Below are 19,002 nucleotides of genomic sequence, written 5' to 3'. Positions count from 1 at the left end.
TTTTATCCTTGACCACATCAAATGAAATGCCTTGGCAGTTCTGGAAGAATGAATTTTCATTGAAAACCCACAGCTCTTACAAGCAGTGCATTAATTATTTTATTAATTTGCTCTTTTTACATTATGGGAAACATTCAGCTATTTACATTTTCCTGTCCACACACAAACCAGATAGATAATCCTATAGAAACCCAAATCATTAAGCCATAAAAACACTCTTTTCTGTCTAAAGGCTTTCAAATTTGTGTCTTTTGTTTCAAATCAAAAACATTTTTAAAATCACATTTGGGAATGCAGGTAGGCCAGTGATTTACATTCTACTTAAAATATGCATTTGACTGTTTTCCTTAAAAAAAACCCCAAAAACCAAGAAACCAAAACCCCCAATAAATCCACAAAGATACAGTTTAAATTAAAATGATAGTGCACATCAAAGCATTAAGGGAACACCAATAAATAAAATGAAATATATTACAAATAAATTATTTCTATTTACCTTTTCAAATATTAAAAATCTTTAATCCATTTCTTCATCTTTCTTTACAAAAAGATTATGAGAATTTTATGGAAACATCTGCAAAAAATATAATAAATACCTCTTTTTTATTTTTTAAGCTTTTGAAGCAGGAGACAAAACCAACCTTTTCTAAAATTTCCCCCAAGAAAAAAAAAAAAGCAACAGTTTAGTCCCAAAGTGAAACAGAATATAGGCATTTTTAAAATATACTGGGCATTTTAGACTAAAAACAAATAGTTACAAATTATACTAAAACAGATGATGGAGCAAATATACTAGCATTAGTTTTTGTAAATGAGTCAAGTGGTTAACTAGTGGCATCCTATGGGCACAATTATTATATTTTGCATTTTCTGGTATTGGCTGTATTTTTAATATTTTGCTAAAAAACTAGGCAAACATTATAATAACCTCTCCGGTGCCAAACGAACTAACAATCATTCAGCTAAGATAAATTCATTTAAAATAGATACAAAAAATATTCTATGATATACAAATACAATAATTTGTAATGTACAAGACTAGATAGTCTTCACTTTTCTGCTTTTTTAGGGGGGAACTTGCTGGATATAAATTTCTGTAGCCACTTGTCAACCAAAGTCTTAACTCATCTTTCGTAAAACGTTCACAAAACTAAGTAAGTCTGCAACACAGTTGTGAATGTGGACTCTCACCTAGGTACTGCTTTGAATAATTCAGTACAAATGAGTTCCAAATAATTAATACTTCCTATGACTATATATGCTCAAAAGTGGCAGTTGGCACTATTACATACTGCAAACACGGTGATGTTTTGTTGCTGCTAAAAGTTAAACGCAGTGTTTCAAAACTAGCAAATACACTGGTATTCAAACGCTTAGAGGGTCAAACCTTTTGAAGCTCCTGTAACAGCAAGCACTCTAGAGTTACACTGGATTTCTCATTACTCTAGTTAAAAGTCTTTTATATATTAAATTATTAGCCCTTATCTTGTAAACCACAGCAGTAAATATTTGTGCCCTGTTTATAAAGACATAGCTCAGATATCGATGGCTTTGAGAGGTAGCAAATTCTCTAGTGGTTTTAGTATGCTCTCATGAAAATACTTGGTGCCAGAACCTATTACCTCTCCTATTTTCTCAAAAAAAATTAAATTAGCACCTGGCTATGATGTCATAGGAAAAGAAGCTGTCTGGCATGGTCTCGATGGATACTTTTAGCAAGAGCTTAATTTTTCAATGACGATTTTCAACGCTTTTTAAGTGCAAGCTGCAGAATTACACCACATGTGTAGTGGGCTATTTACTGGTTGGACTGTCCATACAGGTTGAGCTGCCGTGGGCACAGCCAGCCAGCATTGGCATGCAGCAAGGGCTGCCACCTCCATGGTGGGGCTGTCCCTGTGCCTGTGCCCACTGGGAGCAGAAAGCGCCTGCCTTCCTCTCCCGCATACCCCTGCCCTGGCAGACAGGGTGAAGAGCACATAGCGAGCAGCAGAGGAGTCTGGAGACATTGCTGCAGGACTGCACACACACTGATGACTGCACAACACTCCTCACATCAGTCCTGTCACCCAAAGCAGCCCTGGCACCCACAGCAGCTCACACCAATTCTGCTGGCAGCAGCACATGCCAGTTAGGCACACGTGTGCGCACTCACACGCTCACACATGCACACAACTCGCTTTCAGCGACATGCCTGACATAGCTTTCCTAATGTTGGCACAAGAGATTCCAGTAGCAGCGTGGTCGGCATCATTCGTCATCAGAGGAGCTGGAGGACAAGTCCCAGCCAGAGGTGGCTGGAGGGGACAGACACACAGGAGCTGACCTCTCAGGCTCCTCTCCAGCCCTATTATCTGCCAATTCCACCCACTATTAATGAGCTACTTAGGATGCATATTTTTTGTGATTGCAAAACAATGGCAGAAGCCAGGGTAGGAAGGCTTGTCGTGAAAAACATTAAGTTCATATTGATCCCATAACTGTGAAAAGTAGTCTATTGTTCTTGTTCAAGTGAGTATGTTATACTGTTAAGAGGAGGCTGAATTAGAAATTTACTCCTAAATATGGATGGTTTGGTGATAAGTAGTCTGAACTGTAGCATACAACCAGCTGTGGATAGAGCAAAGCAAGCCTGGCCTGGAAAAGCATCAGAGGCTCCATGTACAGTAATTCACCTACAGGTGTCCGTGTGTGGCTGTGTGGACATATGAGATTGGATGGTCCCACCGAGATTAAGACATCAACAAAACCAAGCTTTTTTTTTTTTTTCCTTTTTTTTCTTTTTTTTTTTAACCAATATAATCCATACAATACAATACAAGAGGAATTGACAATACAGTACAATTTTAAAAATTCTTAATACTTGGACAAGAAAATCCTTCTTTTATATTATCTCTTCAACTGTCATTGCTTCTTATCTCCTTCCTTTTTACTCTTTTATTGCCTTTCAAAATAGATTATTTCCCTGGAAGATCGAATTTACAATCTTCTGCTGATCGACATGTTTAAGTAGTGATTGATGAAATAAAAATGAGGCAGTTTGTGCAGCTGTGAGTGTGCAGGTATCTTTCCACAGGATCTTGTATATCCCTCGCCATCTCACCTGTGGGATATACTTCCACCTTTTCACCTGCCAGAGCTGTGGGGTTTCTTTTTGTCCCCCCCTCCCCGCTCCCACCCCAGCTCCCTCCCCTTGTGTGACTCCTTAATTCAGGTGAAGATGTGGTTTGGAGGTTTAGAATAAAGTGCGCCATCTGCTTTAAAAAAAAAAACCAACAGTAATAAAAAAAAGGGAATCCGAGTCATAGCTCCTTTCATCTTTTGTGAGGAAGACGGCAGAGTCCAAAAGGATCACCCTGCATGACTGAAAATACCAAAGTTCCCTACAGTTTGATATTGCTGTACACTGGGTAACAGACTAGCTTTAGATCAACTAAAGATCATGAGTAAGTTAAATGGAGCATCTACTGTACAGGTGCGCAGGTGTGTGGAAGTCTGAGTGCTGCGTTTATTGGTTCCAAACAGAAAAGAAAAAAGGATCGTGCTCGTTTACATGAGGCAAAGTGGCAGCATCAGTACATGTGACAAAGCATTGTGATGACATGGGTGAACCTTCAGAAAGCAAGGGTGATTAGAGGACATCTCTCGGAGGACCGACAACTACGCCACGGCAGTGGAGTTCACTGGGAGCATTGGGGCAGTTGCGTACAGAGAGAGGGGAGAGGGAGAGGAGGGAGAGAGAGCAAGAGAGAGGAGGAGGTACAAATACGTCGTGGTGACCTTGAGGAGGAGCCTACAGGGGCAGATTATACATGAGGCTTGTCTTGCCATAGAGAGTCCTCCCGGTTGGATCCCTTCATAGCCTGGTCTGGGCTTCGGGGATGTATATCTCAATGCTTTCGGCGCTCTCGGTAGCTGAGTTCTGGCGAACCGACGCAGCGCGCTTGGCAGCCATCAGCCGTTTCCGGGCCTCTTGACGCTGCGAGCTTTCCAGAGAGCGTTCTCGTATGAGTGGCACCTGACCTTTCGATGGCTTCTTTGGCACTGGAGGAGGGACCCTTCTCTCCTGATCAAAGCAGAAGGTTAATGGCATTATACAGCTTCTCAGGGAAAGGCGGGAAAAACTAGGATATATCAGTAGTTAGAACACACATTTTACCTAAGGTTTGTTAGCTCTTATCTGCCTTTCTGTCTTCAGTCAACTGGCTTTTGTGCTCAAGGGTTCATAAACATGGGGCAAGGGCAAAGGGGAGGGGAGGGCCGGCCGCCGTGCTACTTCTCCTCGGGGACAGTGCTCCAGGGCCGGGGCCCCCACCGCTACCTGCTTAGTGCCAGGGACTAGGAAAGAGACAGACCTCCTGCCACCAGTGCAGCCGGGAGGGAACGCTGCTCTCAGCAGAGGAACTCTGGAGAGCCCCAGCTCCTGGGCCACCCTCTTCTATCCATGCATAGCGCTAGGTGCTCCTGCAACATGGAGGTGCCATGGCTTTGGTGTTCCCAAATGCAGATGGGAGCTAGCTGTCTGCAGCTGGTGCATCACAATAAGTGCTTTTAAAAAAACACTACATATTAATGTATCTATTTCATAGCAGTTTAGTGACTGCTTAAAAATCCCACGCTCTGGGTCTTGCTGTGCAAGCTCATATGCTCCGTCCTTGTGCTAAATAGGCATGAAGCTACATTCAGCTAGAAATAGAAAATCTGATAGGAAAAACTTAAAAACCGTTAAGAGAACATGCATTAATCATCATGGTGGCAGCTAGCTCCAGATATGTGACCAACAAGGAGGGCTTTTATGTATATCCCGGTGCATGTACATACGCACATAAAAAACAGCAAAAAAAAACCCTCAAAAAAACCAACCAAAAACCCCTCCGAGAGGGATCTCTCCTGCAAAAGAAAAGTGTATTCAGAACTGAATTTCAGGCATCCACAAAGACTTTGTCAAGTTAATTAGATTGTCTTTTAAGTTACATCCCCTTCCAACTGTGAACATGGTCTCTGAGCAAAGGGATTTTATCACACTACAAAGATCCCATTCTGCCCTTTCGTTTTCTCTCATGCTGCTCACAACAGCTTCCATGGCTCAAAATATAAAGGTGCTTAGTTACACTTATTCATACTTTGCTTTTTCTCTCCATCCAAGGATTAATCTATGTTGCTTAAAAAGGGCCCAGTGGCAAAGGCCAAAGGCAAATATCAATTCCACATAAAGCTTTTTCTTCCCTTTTTTTTAAATCCTTTTTTAAGAAAGGAGATAATCTGTTTCATCTAAAATCATAGACAAATACTGTTGAAACAGGAACACAGTGTAATTCTTTAAAATCTTTACCTTCCTACTGTAGGTCCCTTTCTTCAGCACTTAACTTCCTTTAAACTGTTATAGTCTTTTTGTTGGAAACTCTTTGAAATGTTTTTCAGAAGCAAAGAAAAGGCACATTTTTTTTCAAGGAAAGCTCTCATTTCTTACTGCTGCAATTGCAAACACTCAGCCTACCCAGTTTACTGTAAAAGCTAATGAAAGACCATACACCAGCATTTCTGTGCATGCATGTTTGGCAGTTTTAACTTCTTTTCTGATAGATACTGGAAAAAAAGAAGATAAGAAAATGACTTGCCTTCAGTACCTTGGGCTAGGAAAACACATTCACATTCATTCCCCTACAAAACACACTAGGTGTGCACAAATGGTGTGAACATGGTACTCCTAAGTCAGGAATGAATATTTAGTCTTGATTGGAGGAGGAGGAGGAGGAATAGTGCTACCAGCACTGCCTGTACAAGCTTCCTGCTGCAAGATTAACGGGGTTTGATATTATTATGGTTATTTGTCCAAAAGAAAACACCACTTTGGTTATCGGCAGCCAGCTGACCATAATTTGAGGTAGCCAGGACTCCTGTCTGAGCCACTGTACCTGCAAATTGTGCTCCCCCTCCTTCTGGTGACCCTACCTGTTGGCTGTGTTCATTGCTATCAGACCAGTCACAGCGGAAATTCAGCCACCAAATTACATACCTACAGGAGCGCGATATTAGACTGTTGGTTCCTCTAGGAATGGGTCTGTGCTCTAAGGATTTTCTGAAACATTTGTGTATTTTGGCTCACCCAAATGCTCTTTGTCTTGAGGTGGATAGTGAGGAGAAAAAAAAATGGAGATGGTGCCAAATGAGAATGTAACGTGAAATGTGACTTACACTTGGATGTGGTAGTTTTTCATGGTGACAGAAGAAGACTACGTTTACCAAAAAAAAATCAAAAAAGGGAAAAAAAAAACCCGCCAAAGCTCCAGATGATTTTTATGCTACCTCAGATAAACAACAATGCCAGGAAAGTGAATGTGTTTGTGAAATCACCCATTTAAAAACAGCCCAAAATAAATAAAAAACACAAATGGACCAAAAAAAAGTAATTTTTTCATGTAACACTTTGGAAGACATCTTTTTGATATTGCTGTTTGTAACCTGGCTACCAAAATCAGCGATGGTTACAGTGCTTCCCTAGTTTTTTCAGTAACACAACCTAGAAGTCTTTCTGTATGCAATAATATGAACCGTAAATGTGATTTATTTAATTTTAAGAATCAATATATAAGGCAGTTCCTTCCAACGATTGATCATCTAATATGATTAAATGTAAAGCTTAACAAAGTACCACATTCCCATTATCCGATTCACAAAGACAGATTTGGTTTAAAAATACGCCTGAAACATATTACAGATAATATCCCAGATGATTATTATGTAAACATTGTTATTACAATGAAATTAATTTGATATGAGCTTCATTTCACATTTTTAATGTTAACACTGTAACACAGAGGCCTATTTAATCTGTCCAGTATTTGTGCAGGGTTTTAAATGAAGCATACAAAATCTACAGTGTTCTACCTTCTTGTCATGAGGATCCATCTGTTTCCAATTATTGGCCTTTAACTGATGAAGTTCATCAAATTTCATACTAATATTTTCTATGGACAACTGCAGCATATCCCAGAACCCTGCTAAATCCTGGGAGGTCGGTCGTGGATGTGCATTAGGATTCTGTGTAACAGAAGAAAAAAAAAAACATGTTGGCTTTAGTACTTCTTCATGTAAAGAATTTGTGCAAATGATTACAAATCTGGCTAGCAAAGCAGTTTGAGCAGATCCAAGTGAAGGGTGAGTCCCAGTGAGAGGAGCAAAGCAAAGCATTACTTACTGGCAGGTTTTATTTTGAGGAATCTGGCTCGGCGTTGAGCTGCTGTGCCCTGCAAACACCCACTCACCAAAGGCAGCAGGTACCCACCACAGACCAAGGGTGAAGGGCCTCTGTGGCAGGATCTGCCTAGGGATGTTCCTGGGCAAAACTGGTGACAATCCTATCTGGATTGAAATGAACTGCCAGCCTCCTCTTCACTTTCATGAGGAAGGATTGCCCACCCTGCTCACACTTGTAAAAAAGAGTGAAACCTGTGCAAATGTACATTTCCTGCATGTATAAATAGTGATATATCAATGTTTGACCACTTTTTCTGCATTCTGAGAATGTAAGGTTTACAGAAATAAACTAAGTAAAATTTTCTCTTACAGACCTCAGGCCAATTTTTTTTTGTTGTTGTTGTTTTCTTTTGTTGTTTGTTCACCCTACCTGTGTAGGGTGAAAAGCTCAGAAGCTATATGCAGAAGCACAGTAAACCCATTTTTACAGGTAGATTTTTTGGGAAGAACAAAACTGGGACACAGCTGAGGAGTATTGTTTTGTGTGTGCAAACTCATTAGCCCAAGGGCATTGCTCAGAAATCAGCATCTGGACAGTCAGCATCTTCAGCACAGCTTGGGCCAGGCCAAATAAATCCCATCCCTTCATTGCACCCCACCTCTGAACACTTTTTGCATGCAGTGGGCGTACCAAAAACCTAATTCCTGCTCCACTGGCAAGGCTTGCATGAGGAAGGCTTTCTCCAGGCTTTGTCCCTATAAGCTGAAACTGTTTAAATTAAAATGAGATGTTGCATACACTGACTTCAAGCATGTTTGTTCATAAATGCTGAGGACTTCCTACACCAGCCAGCAAGGCTTCATGGGTGCTGTGGCCTTGTCAGACTACACAGATATATTTTTATTAATTTTGTTGTTAATAAATAAATTACTAGTAGCACCTTGCATAATGTTTTATATGGCTGCCTTATAAAATTTCTATTTGTGTTTTTCACAGTCACACTGACAAAGGATTTTGGTAGGATGATTATACCATGAAAGGTGCAATTATTGAAAACAATAAAGTATATATTTTTAGAGTCATAAGGGGACCAGAGATTATACTTCAATTCCTAGTTTTTCAGTGCTTGACACTAGCAGGCTGCCCACTCGTAGGCTGTTACTTGCAAAGATGTGCCATCAGAAATATTTTTCAGTTTTTATTTAACAACTGGAAATCTTATAAAGACAGAGCCAGTTTCTGTTGCATTTGTCCACCAAAGTAGATTTTAGTCTGGAGCATGTTTCCCAGGTACACCTGGGAAAGCCCGCCTGGGGAGATTTCTGATCCAAAGACCTTAAGGTGTTTAACTCATCCATGTACCTATGAAAACAATGTTCAAGGGACAGATCCTTTCTCCTCTAAAGTCAGTAGCAGAGCCTCAGTGATACTTCACCCAAAGCTTTTTGCCTTTACTTTAAGCGTCTCAAGCTATTGTAAAACTCATGCTGATGCTGACAAGTTTGAGTTACTCCTGAATTCATGTCAAGGCCTTTACTGGGAAAACTGCCATGTCAGTCAGAAAATCAGTTTAGTTTATGTAGGATTATTCACAGGGTTAGTAAAAGGCACACATTAGTATCTAGTAGAAAAAATTACATACCAGGTTTTCTTCACAAAGTTCTCTGAACTGGTAAAATTTCTGAGCCATGAGAAGCTGGGCACTGCCCACTGCAGTTCGAATTTTCCCTAGAACTGAGAGAAAAAGAAGAGTAAATCACAATGCTTTCTTTGCTGCAGGCAACTAAAAGCCTACAAAAACAGAGGAGAAAGCTGTGCAGCAGTCAGCTCTGGCTTTCAAAAGGTATGTCATCTTTCAGTTACAAAGAGAGAAAAGTTGGTAAGTCTAAGGTCAGATCTCCATGAGGCAAAAAATATGTAAAAGGTTGCTCTTACTCTCATTCCTCCAGTGAGACCAGTTGTAACCAGTTGTAATGACAGTGTAAAGGTGACTAATCAAAAGCTTCTGCAGGCTGTATAGAAAGCTCACCAGAAATGTCACCACTCGTATCACTGTGACCCAGGCTCCGGCTCTGAATACAAACCCAGCTCCCCGCACAAGGACATGCAGCTCTCAAACCCTGTTTGCTTCTCCACCTCACTTAGCAACTCAGGCCTTATTGTCAGGTGCATCGACCAGAGCCCCAGAAAGGGGGTGATTGTTTTACTGCACACCAGTGAATCTCATCTGGACCTTCTGAGTACTTTCCATGAGCACAACCCAAGGCTTCTTCTGCCTTTGAATTCAAATGCCCAGGAATACTTTATGGAGCAATGACACCCTGGCCTTTCCTCCTTGCTGTTTATTTGGAGGGAGATGTCAGAGTCCTAGCACAGCTGACTGAGGACTTCTTTGTACAGACAGCTGGGTACTTATTGCCCCTTTGGGCTGACTGCCTGCTGTGAAGGGCTGCAGTGAACCAGAAGACAGCCCATAGTAAATGCTTCAGAATAAAGCCGGAGCTCACACTGTTTTGGTTGCATTCAGACACTGGGATTTTACAGGGGTAGTTTGGAATACACTGCCCCAAAATGAGGCACAGACTGGTGCATTCAGAGGCTCCCTGGGGAGTTCTGGTCCAGGGGGAGACTCTGTGTGTGTACGTGTACATGTGTGTGAACACATGTGTACATGTGTACCTTTGTGTATGTGAAAAAAGAAGCAGGAATGCAGAAACACAGCGGAAAGGTAGACATGGCCTCAGCTGGCAGTGAGACAGTGAATCCAGAAAACAGAGTGTGAATTTGGGGATTGCTGAGTGAAAGAATTGATGCTGTGAGCAAGAAAGCAGCTACCAATTTGTTTGAGATTTCCAACGCTCAGAAAAAAACCCAAAACTATCTTTAAAAAAAACCAGGTTGGCATCACAGATTTATCTGATTCCTTCATTAATTTTCTCTCTTATCTGAAACAACTTATTATCCCCAATTCTCTGGTTAACAAGATTAAACAACTAATTTAAATTAATTTTTAAAATATTACCTCTTCCTTAATGAAAAACATGAATGGTAGCCACTGTGTCACAATTCTCGCTGTCATTTCTACTCAGAGATATCCGTATTGTCCCAGCCCTCAAATAGACACAGCAACTTTTCTGTGACAAATTTACAGTCTGGGTATACAAGACAGGTGAAGGAGGAACAGGAAAAATAAACAGATGAAGTGGCCAGCTCAAGGTGAGTGAATTGCTGGTAGAGCCTAGAAGAGATACTAGTGCTAAGCTGCCATCTTTTGCACCATCCCTTGGGCACAGTCACTTTTTGTATAAAAGATAAGACCTAGGGAAAATACTGCTAAGTATTTTGATTTACCACAATGAAAAATAAATAAATAAATAAACACATACATGAATACATACAACTTTGCTATAACCCCTTCTAACAAGATTTTTAGCGTTTCATTGGTCCTGTGGCTAGCTTCAGTGCTGGCTACCAGAATGCCACCATGCATTGGTAAGAGAAAGGCCTCTCCAAGGGTTTGAGTAGCCACATGCTAAGCAGACTGGCACAAATACTTGTAATAAACTGAAACTCAATACACACTTATATGAAATCTGTGTTCTCCTCCTTCAAGGCAAGTGTTTTTTCCTTCACTAGTCTCAAGGCTCACTTCTCAAGGCTGTTGAAGGAAAAGTGGGATGCGGAGTTCATTTATACTTCAGACATACAAAGGAGGGGAAAGAAAGGGGGAGGGAATAGAGTCTTTTCACTTTTTTTTCCACGAACCTATAGGAGAGAGCTCTGTGAACACACACAGAGCCCAGACTTTCATTTTGTTCTCAGAACTCAGCTCAGCACTGCCAGGAAGTAGCCGTGAGCTGGAAGATTCACTAAGCAGAATATTTTCAGCATATTGCGCAGGGAGTTTTGCACACAACTCTAATTATTGTTAGCAAGGCTTGCGTGTCTAATTCTATGCGCACAGTGCTGAAAATGGACCCCTTGGTGTGTCTAGTCATTTATGCAACCCAATATGCAAACCACTCAACTGAAAGGACTTTTCAATAGTAGGAGGAGCTACTCCGAGAGCTTTCATGTGGTTCCCATTGTTATGAAAACTCTTCCCACTGAGTATATTTGGGAACAGCTGCCTCATCTGGAGTTCGGCCACTCTGACGCTTCCCAAGACTTGAGAAGGGGAGAAAAAAGTCTCTCAACTTCTTGGGATAAAAAGAAAAAAAAGAAAAAAAAAAGAAGGTGGGCTTTTCCTGGAAACCTGCACCAAATGATTTGGAAATCATATTCCAAGCATGAAGAAACATATATACAACTTGTTGATGATGGATGGTGATGTGCCTCTTTCTTTTGGAGAAGAAGAGCTTAATATTCAGAGATCTCAGCAGAGGGAAAAGGAAGTCCTTGTCCTTGGCTGCCTAGTGACTGGCTATTTGCCTAAAAACCATCATCCCAGCTGACTGTGGGATGCATGCTGATGCTGTTCTCTATTGTTGCCACTTCTGCTGTAGCTGTGGCTGTATCTAGTCAAGTGTCACTGATTCCTCGCCCCTCAAAACCAAGGGGTCTGTTAATGTGCAACTGGTCAACAACCAACTCTGTCACGGAAGTTAAGGGAGAAAAAAGACAAAACACAAAGCATACAAAAAGCTGAAAGGAATGTCTCTAGAAGACACAAAGCCTTATCAATAGCTTAAGTTTTGTTTCCAAACCCACGTTGCTTTTAGTGTTTCAAGGCACAGTGCCCATTTTGCTTACTTAGTCAAAATCTCTGGTGCCCAACAGAAAGGCCAAGGTGTAGTGAAAAATCAAAAGCAAAAATATACCAATGGATTTTCTTAGAAGAAAAGCCTGCAGGTTTGGAGCCAAATACCAAGAAAATAAATGGAATTACAAAGATAATACTCAAAGCAAATCAGAAAAGAATCAGACAAATCTTTAACAGCAAGGGAGATAGGGTACAGGAGGAAAAACACATAAACATTCAAATTGATATGTTCAGCTAATAGGATACAAAGAGAACATATAAAACCAAGCAACAAAAAATCCCAATTCATAAAGATGCAATCATAATGGATTTAACACCTATATAATGTTATTCATATCTGCTTTCTGTTCCATACAGGGCTATACAGCACACTCAGCACTGTTGGATCTGAATGCCTTCCAGTAATGCATTAAGCAACGTTATTAACATCCATCATATGCTTTCCTGTCACCTCTTCCCCAGAGGGAGAAGTGTGTGTACTGCAGTGTTTTGTTTTAATAGTTTGAATTTTTCCCCTTTTTCCCCCCTCCCTTCTTGCTTTGACCTATCTTCCTTGTAAATCCAGTTCTCTCCTGTGACATTTTTTAAGACATGGACAATTATGTCTATTTTTGCTATATTTGAAGAACTTATAGCAATTTTGATAGAATTCAGCTAGTGTGGAATGCCTCCTCACTATTACTGTTCTTATCTAGGAATCACAGAATATTATTCTAGAACAGACACATGACAGTGAATATCCTTGTGTCTTTAACCCCCCCAACATGTTCTTCTTTTAAAACATCCTTGAAATTAGACTTGGACTATGTGCTGTTCAAGCAGTAAGTTCTTGCTTCTCTTGGTTCTAAGAATTGCATAGGACCTGTTTTGAAATTGTGGAGCTCTATGTGTTCCTCTCCTCCATGTCTTCATCGGAAAAGAAACAGGAAAACAACAAAATAAAAGAATTGTGAACACAAGCAAAAAAAAAATAGTTATTGTCATCTGCTCTAACTAGGAAGGTGACTGTTTGTGTAACAAGGATAACAAAATATAGGAAAATAACAAAACCCACCTGAAGTGATGTGAAAAGTAATCACATAGAGAAGCCAGGGAAGTTTTGAGAAGGGACAGCATTATTTGGCCTTAAAACCCCAAGTGATGTATTTGCATTTGAACTTTGACAGGCCCCAGGGTCTAACAAGTGACAAAGGAGGCACTTTACAACTCCTGACTATCAAATGCCTTAACGTGAAAACACCTGGTTGATAGGCAGGGCCTAAGCTAGGGAACAGAATACCAGGGACTTGCTCATTGCCCCAGGAGCAAGTGGCAGGAACAATAGCTGAAATTACGGGGACACAGCCTGACATTTGCGTTGCAGATGTTGGCTGGGCACTATGCATATGAAGCAATCCTGACACAGAGCTGTCACAATCCATTTCCAAGCCAGGATGGACCAGCATTTTAGCCTATTCATGTTGACAGACCTACATTTAAATAACGGCCAAGTATGACAAAAGCCAGGAAATTCAAAGTTAAAGCTACTGCTCAGGTCTTAAGCTCAGCTGTTAAGGAGAAAACAGCCAAATGGAACAAACTAGGGAAGGAGCAGTCCTTTCTTTGAGTCATATATACTTACAGGAGTGATCTCATTGAAATTAATAGGGCTGTCTGCATGAGCAAATGCTTCTCATTTGGTTTAAAGCAATTTCCATGTGTTCTCTGACTTACTTGGCTTTTATTAGCACATTTAATGGTTTGGTTTTTTTTTTTTTTCCCTAACTAGATCGTTTCCTTGCTCGTGGATTTCACTTTTTTGCTTTCTTAGCCTCTGGGCACTGGTAGAGTTTTCCTTGCTGGCTTTTCTTTGAGAAAACCTCATGTACGGAGAAGTCTCTTCTGGGGACAAAAGAAAACCAGAACAAGTAAAGGACGAGTTGGGCATATGGCCAGAGGCACGTAGCCAGGGGGATTCCAGCAGGACCCGGCCACATGTCAGGCTGGTGCCCATCCCTCTGCACGGCTGTCCCAGCCCACTGCAGGATGAGGAGGTCTCACTCCTCGGAACAGCAGAGGCCGGGGTTGTTGGAGAAGCCCTGCAGAGGAATGGCAAATGGTTTTCCGTGCTTATGGCTGAGAGTGAGCTCATGGGTCTCTTTTTATTTTGCCATGCACAACTATTATTATTATTTCCGAAACTTTATTCTCTCGTGTCTAATCTTTACTTTTTGTGTTTTCTTTTGAAACAATTGAAACAATCCAAAACAGCAGACAGTATGTTGAAGCATTGCACAATTTGCCAGAATTGGATGAATTTGTAGAGGCTCTGGTCCTGAGCAGTGAGGTTCCTGCAGATTTGAGGTCAACCTTTATTCACACACTAGCCCAGAAGGCTACTGTATACACGCAAGAGAGTTATAACGACAGGTCGTGTGAGAGCCTTGGTTTTCTCTTAGTTTTTACTTGATTGGCTTGGCTTTTCTTGCCACTAAACCCACATTACACCTGCCTTGTGGTGAATCAGGCCTGCTGTTTGCTTCTGATGGTTATCTTTACACCAAAGCCACAGTACCACTTCATGTGAAAGAGAAACTTCTGGAGGGGGGGCAGGGGAAGCTTTCTAGTTCTTCCAAGAAGGTCAGTACAAACAACAGCAAAAATCCCCCTCCAAAGACAGGCCAAGGCCATAGGAATATGTCCCTGTGCCCACTGCTGCTGGGAAAAAAAATGGTCAGAGCTCTGCAGGGAGCTAGGTCTGATGCTGCTAATTTTGTATGTAAACGGTGACAATAGAGGTCTGAGCCAAAAGTCACCAACAACTGTGGCGAGGCTATGACTACTTGAAATTTTACCCGGGAGAGGTAGGAGGAGCAAGCAGATGGTTGAGGAGAAACCAAAAAAAAAAGTCAACAGTTGGATTCACTTGGGGCCTGATCCAAAGCGTCAATCAAGTCTCTCCAGGTGCTTAGCCTCAGACGTGTAACATCTTTTCTTTTTTTTATGAGAGCCCTAGAGTTTGTAGCCAACTTCCCTGTAACTGCAAATTACACTGAAATAATATCAAGTATGTTAGCTTAAAGTGTGAGTGGTGCTCATCTGCCTGTCACACATGCTGCGTCTTTATCAGAAAATGATTTCGGATAAAACCAGAATATACCATACAATAAATAATTCATGGCAGAAGGGAAGCCACATTTCTCTCTATATTGGCATTTCATCGTGCAGCCGCTGAACCACAGCTTGTTTTTATACCGAGCAGCAGACTCCATTTCCCAGCTAGAAACATTCAATCCCATCTGGTAGATCCATTCCCAGCTAGATAATACCCTACGTATCTATGTAACATACAAGCTACTGTCAAACAGCAGCGAGCCGTCTCCCCGAGACAGCTGTTCCGCACAAGGGCCGCATTGTCTGGAGGAAGCGCGGATCCTTTTACGCGGAGCGCCGGGGGGATGAGCCCTCTGTCAGCTGCCATGGCATCGAGAAAACCTCGCTCATCACACGTTCTCGTTATTTTGTTATCTGGCCAAACACATGCTGGGGATGTCAGGTTGGAAACAAAGGACGCATTCCCTGCTCTGGTTATGTTTCATTAGGGAAAGCAAAGTAAACGCACCTCTTCTCCTCCTTTCCTCTCTTTCTTTAAAGTGTATAGATGTATGAAAAAGATGTTTTTCAGAGCAGGGTTTGTAACAACCAGGCTTTTGTTCCTGGCACTGTTGAGCGGGCAGAGTGGCCCCAGCCATATGCTTTTCCTTGGCACCAGGTAGAGTGGGACATGCTGAGCCACAGCAGAAAGCCCTGCACAGCCTCTGTGGGAGGCAGCTGCCACGTGCCACAGCAGCTGACAGCATCACACCAAAATAAGTACTGCGACAGTGGCTACCAAACCCAGGTGACCCTTTTCCTCCTGCCATTTCCAGTGATCACAAAAAGCACCAGGACACATGCCGGCTGTGCTGTGAGGAGGCATTGGCAATAGCCAGCCTAACAATTTCCTTATCTTCTCCATAACTGACTCCTCCCACTGATTGCTCAAAAAGCCCTTTAAAACTGTCTTATATCAAAGACACCAAGACATTGAGAGAAAATTCTGTACAGATATGCATTTTCTGCATCTATCAGCCTCGTAAAATTCACTTCACGTTCTTTTCCTACTACTTTATTGGTGCACCAACTACCTTGGTGCACAAATAAAATATTTATAGGTTTTTCCAGTATTATCAGTTCATAGAATGACAGAATAGTTTGGGTTAGAGAGGACCTTTAAAAATCATCTAGTTTCAGCCCCACTGCCATGGGCAAGGACACCTTCCAGTAGTCCAAGTTGCCCAAAGCCCATCCATCTGGCCTTGAGCCCTGGATGGGCATCCCCAACTTCCCTGGGCAACACCATTCCAGTGCCTCACCACCCTCGTCATAGACTATGCTTTCCATATGTCCTAAATTGTTAGGACTTATAAAAGTTGTGTGTTACCTCTTTGTTATGTGTTAACACTTATTTTCAATCTAAAATTTCATAATTCACAAGATTTATTTCTTCATACTACAGAAACAACAGCAACTCTTTTATTCTGATACATGTGCAAAGAGATTTTTGAATGAATTGATAGTGTTAGTTAAAAATGAGATTCAAAATTCTTGAACTTGGGCAATCTGGATCTGCTTTTAAGGTCAAACCTTCCATATATTTTCTTCAGAAGAAATTGTTAGCCTATTATATAACATAAATTTTATAGAAATATGAAACCTTTACATAATTTAAAATTCAGGTTACCTTATACTTGCCTTTAAAATCAGTTTCCAGATGCTTACAATTTTGTCTGACTTTGACTATCTAGATCATACCTTTTCATTCACTGGGTTGCATGGAAAGTTACAGCAGAAACAGTTTATGCATTCCTAGGAATTTTTTTTCCAGTGTTAATTTCTTTCATAAATCAAAACCTTTACATTTTAAAATAATTGAAACATCTTTCTTCTTGAGAGGAAAGGTTACAAATTTTTAAGAAGCAATTCTGGAGCTGAAGTAGTAGTCCTTAGTAGAAACTAATTTGGGGGTTGGAAAAATATTACTTTTATATCCAGGAAAATATGCTTAGGTGTGCCTAAATTATAAAAACTGAATTCTCTATAAGAAGCTACACTTTAGGGTTTCCCAGAAGCTCACTTCTAAAACCTGAAACAACTTTTTTGCAAGGAGCATGTTCATAAGCTCACAGGTTTACCTCTGTCGAAAGCTGACAGCTAGCAATAGTACTGCTCCTTGTAAGAGAAATAAATGGAAAAAACCCTTCCATTTTTACTGGGAGAAAAAAAATCTTGACCAGGAAACACATGCTCAGCCCTTCTCCCTAATTAGAGTGAACAAATAAGATGTGAACTACTCAACCCTCAACCCTTCATTACTCAAAGTAATGAAGTTTACTAGACATTCCTGTTACCTTACAGGTAGGTTAATATTGCTGACAGGTGTGACAACTGAAATGTAGTTTTCATGTGTGTGGTTTTTTATCACACAATATAAAGAGCTTCTTTTATTGGGATGGACAAAGCAAATGAGAACTGCAAGGGAGATGTAGGGAGGCTGGAGAGGAGAAGAGAGAGTGAGGAGACAATTCGGAAGCATAACTGAAATATCTTTCAGTAGGGAGAAACATCTAAATACTCCTATGCCAATCACCATCTGAAAAGGCAACTGAAATATGAATTTAATTAAAAGGAACTACAATCTGTTAAACTATATTCTAAAGTTATGAGAAGTGATTTCAAACAGAAGAGTTAAGAAACATCAATACTACAAGATCCCTAACCACACTCTCCTCATTACCCATTGAAGCATGCAATCCCAAAAACTAATACCACTGTAGTTTCAGAAGCTCTGAGCATTTGCATTCCCTGTCAGCTTTAATAAGGATTGTGATATACATACATACAGTCCTTTTGAGAATCACAGCCATAGCTTCATTAGCTAAGTAAGAAAGAGCACAATACAGAATTCACTGGAGTGAATTTGACCTATATTAAATACTTCTTTGCAGTTGCAATATTAGTGTGCATAGTTACTTACTGTCTTCAGGTAAGTTGTTTTCACGTTCTTCTCTCTCCATCTGTTGGCACCAACCCTCCATACGATCTCTCTCTGCCTGAAGTAGCTTCAGAAACCAGTGGCCATCTCGCGGGCACACTGACCTTTGAACAGCCTCCAGAGGATCTTCAGTAATAGAGTCAATCCATGGGTCAGGAGGAGGTAAAATTGACGGATCAAAATCTGTCTCAAAGTCATCATCCACTGCACATGCATGGTAATGGTTTCCTGACCCTTGTATGCTAACGGTAGAGGTGCTTGCGTCTCGGGAAAACTGTCTTGATATTTGTCCAGAACATGTATTGTCCTCTTGAGGGTCAATTATTTCAAAGTTCTCATGGAAATCCAGGTCTGCTTGCACAGCTGTTGTTACACTATTAGATCGTGTAAACCTGCGAAAGCTTTGGAGAGCACAAACAGAAAATGTTTAGAAAGTTTTTTCTAGGTAATTTGGTATGGAAGGACATACTAAGATTCTGCCACTTTTCCTAAGCCTGGCAGTCACTCCTCTCAGTGCTACACTCGTGTAAAAAAGGTGTCTTTTTTCTTGAAATGATCAGCATAAGCTTTTTTTCTCATTGCAAGCAAACAAACAAGCATCTCTCTTTTTCCATGCAAGCTCACTGTTTATTGGGACAAGGACCGCTAATTGTTATGTGATATAACAAAGCCAAAGGCAAGGCCAAGAGAGAGCTAACAATGCCAGTAGCTCAAGATTTTAGGTTACTGATTAATGAAAAGTTAAAGGGGTCCAATTTTGCAGAAGTGGTTTATCTTTCAATTTTTAAAACTTGCACCCCTTTGAAGTTACACATCCAAACTCACAAGCTACATTTAAAAATCATACATGTGAAATCAGTAAGATACTAATACCAATGAGTCTACTACATATGTAATATTATACGTTCCATTTATACAAAAAAGTACTTTAAACTCAGATAAATATTTTTATTGCTTCTTCATATTTAC

General features: G+C 40.8%; 1 protein-coding gene across 18 annotated transcripts in view; it reads right to left on the bottom strand.

Annotated features, from left to right (window-relative positions):
• Positions 1-76: 76 nt before the first annotated feature.
• DLGAP1 (DLG associated protein 1) overlaps positions 77-19,002 on the bottom strand; it is a 401,209-nt gene continuing 382,283 nt past the window's right edge. For 17 of the 18 annotated variants that reach the window (XM_030266041.4, XM_030266040.4, XM_041714249.2 and 14 more), the window contains 4 exons: positions 18,016-18,434; positions 8,841-8,932; positions 6,889-7,041; positions 77-4,066 (listed from right to left, as the gene is read on the bottom strand). In XM_030266041.4, the coding sequence (XP_030121901.1) occupies positions 3,857-4,066; positions 6,889-7,041; positions 8,841-8,932; positions 18,016-18,434 (874 nt within the window). In that variant the 3' untranslated portion in view covers positions 77-3,856. Of the gene's footprint in view, positions 4,067-6,547; positions 7,042-8,840; positions 8,933-18,015; positions 18,435-19,002 lie in introns of those variants that run through there. The other variant, XM_072924542.1, reaches the window with a different exon arrangement.

This window comes from Taeniopygia guttata, chromosome 2, assembly GCF_048771995.1.
Source record: "Taeniopygia guttata chromosome 2, bTaeGut7.mat, whole genome shotgun sequence".
NCBI lineage: Eukaryota > Metazoa > Chordata > Aves > Passeriformes > Estrildidae > Taeniopygia > Taeniopygia guttata.
This window is presented reverse-complemented; position numbering and strand designations above follow the sequence as displayed.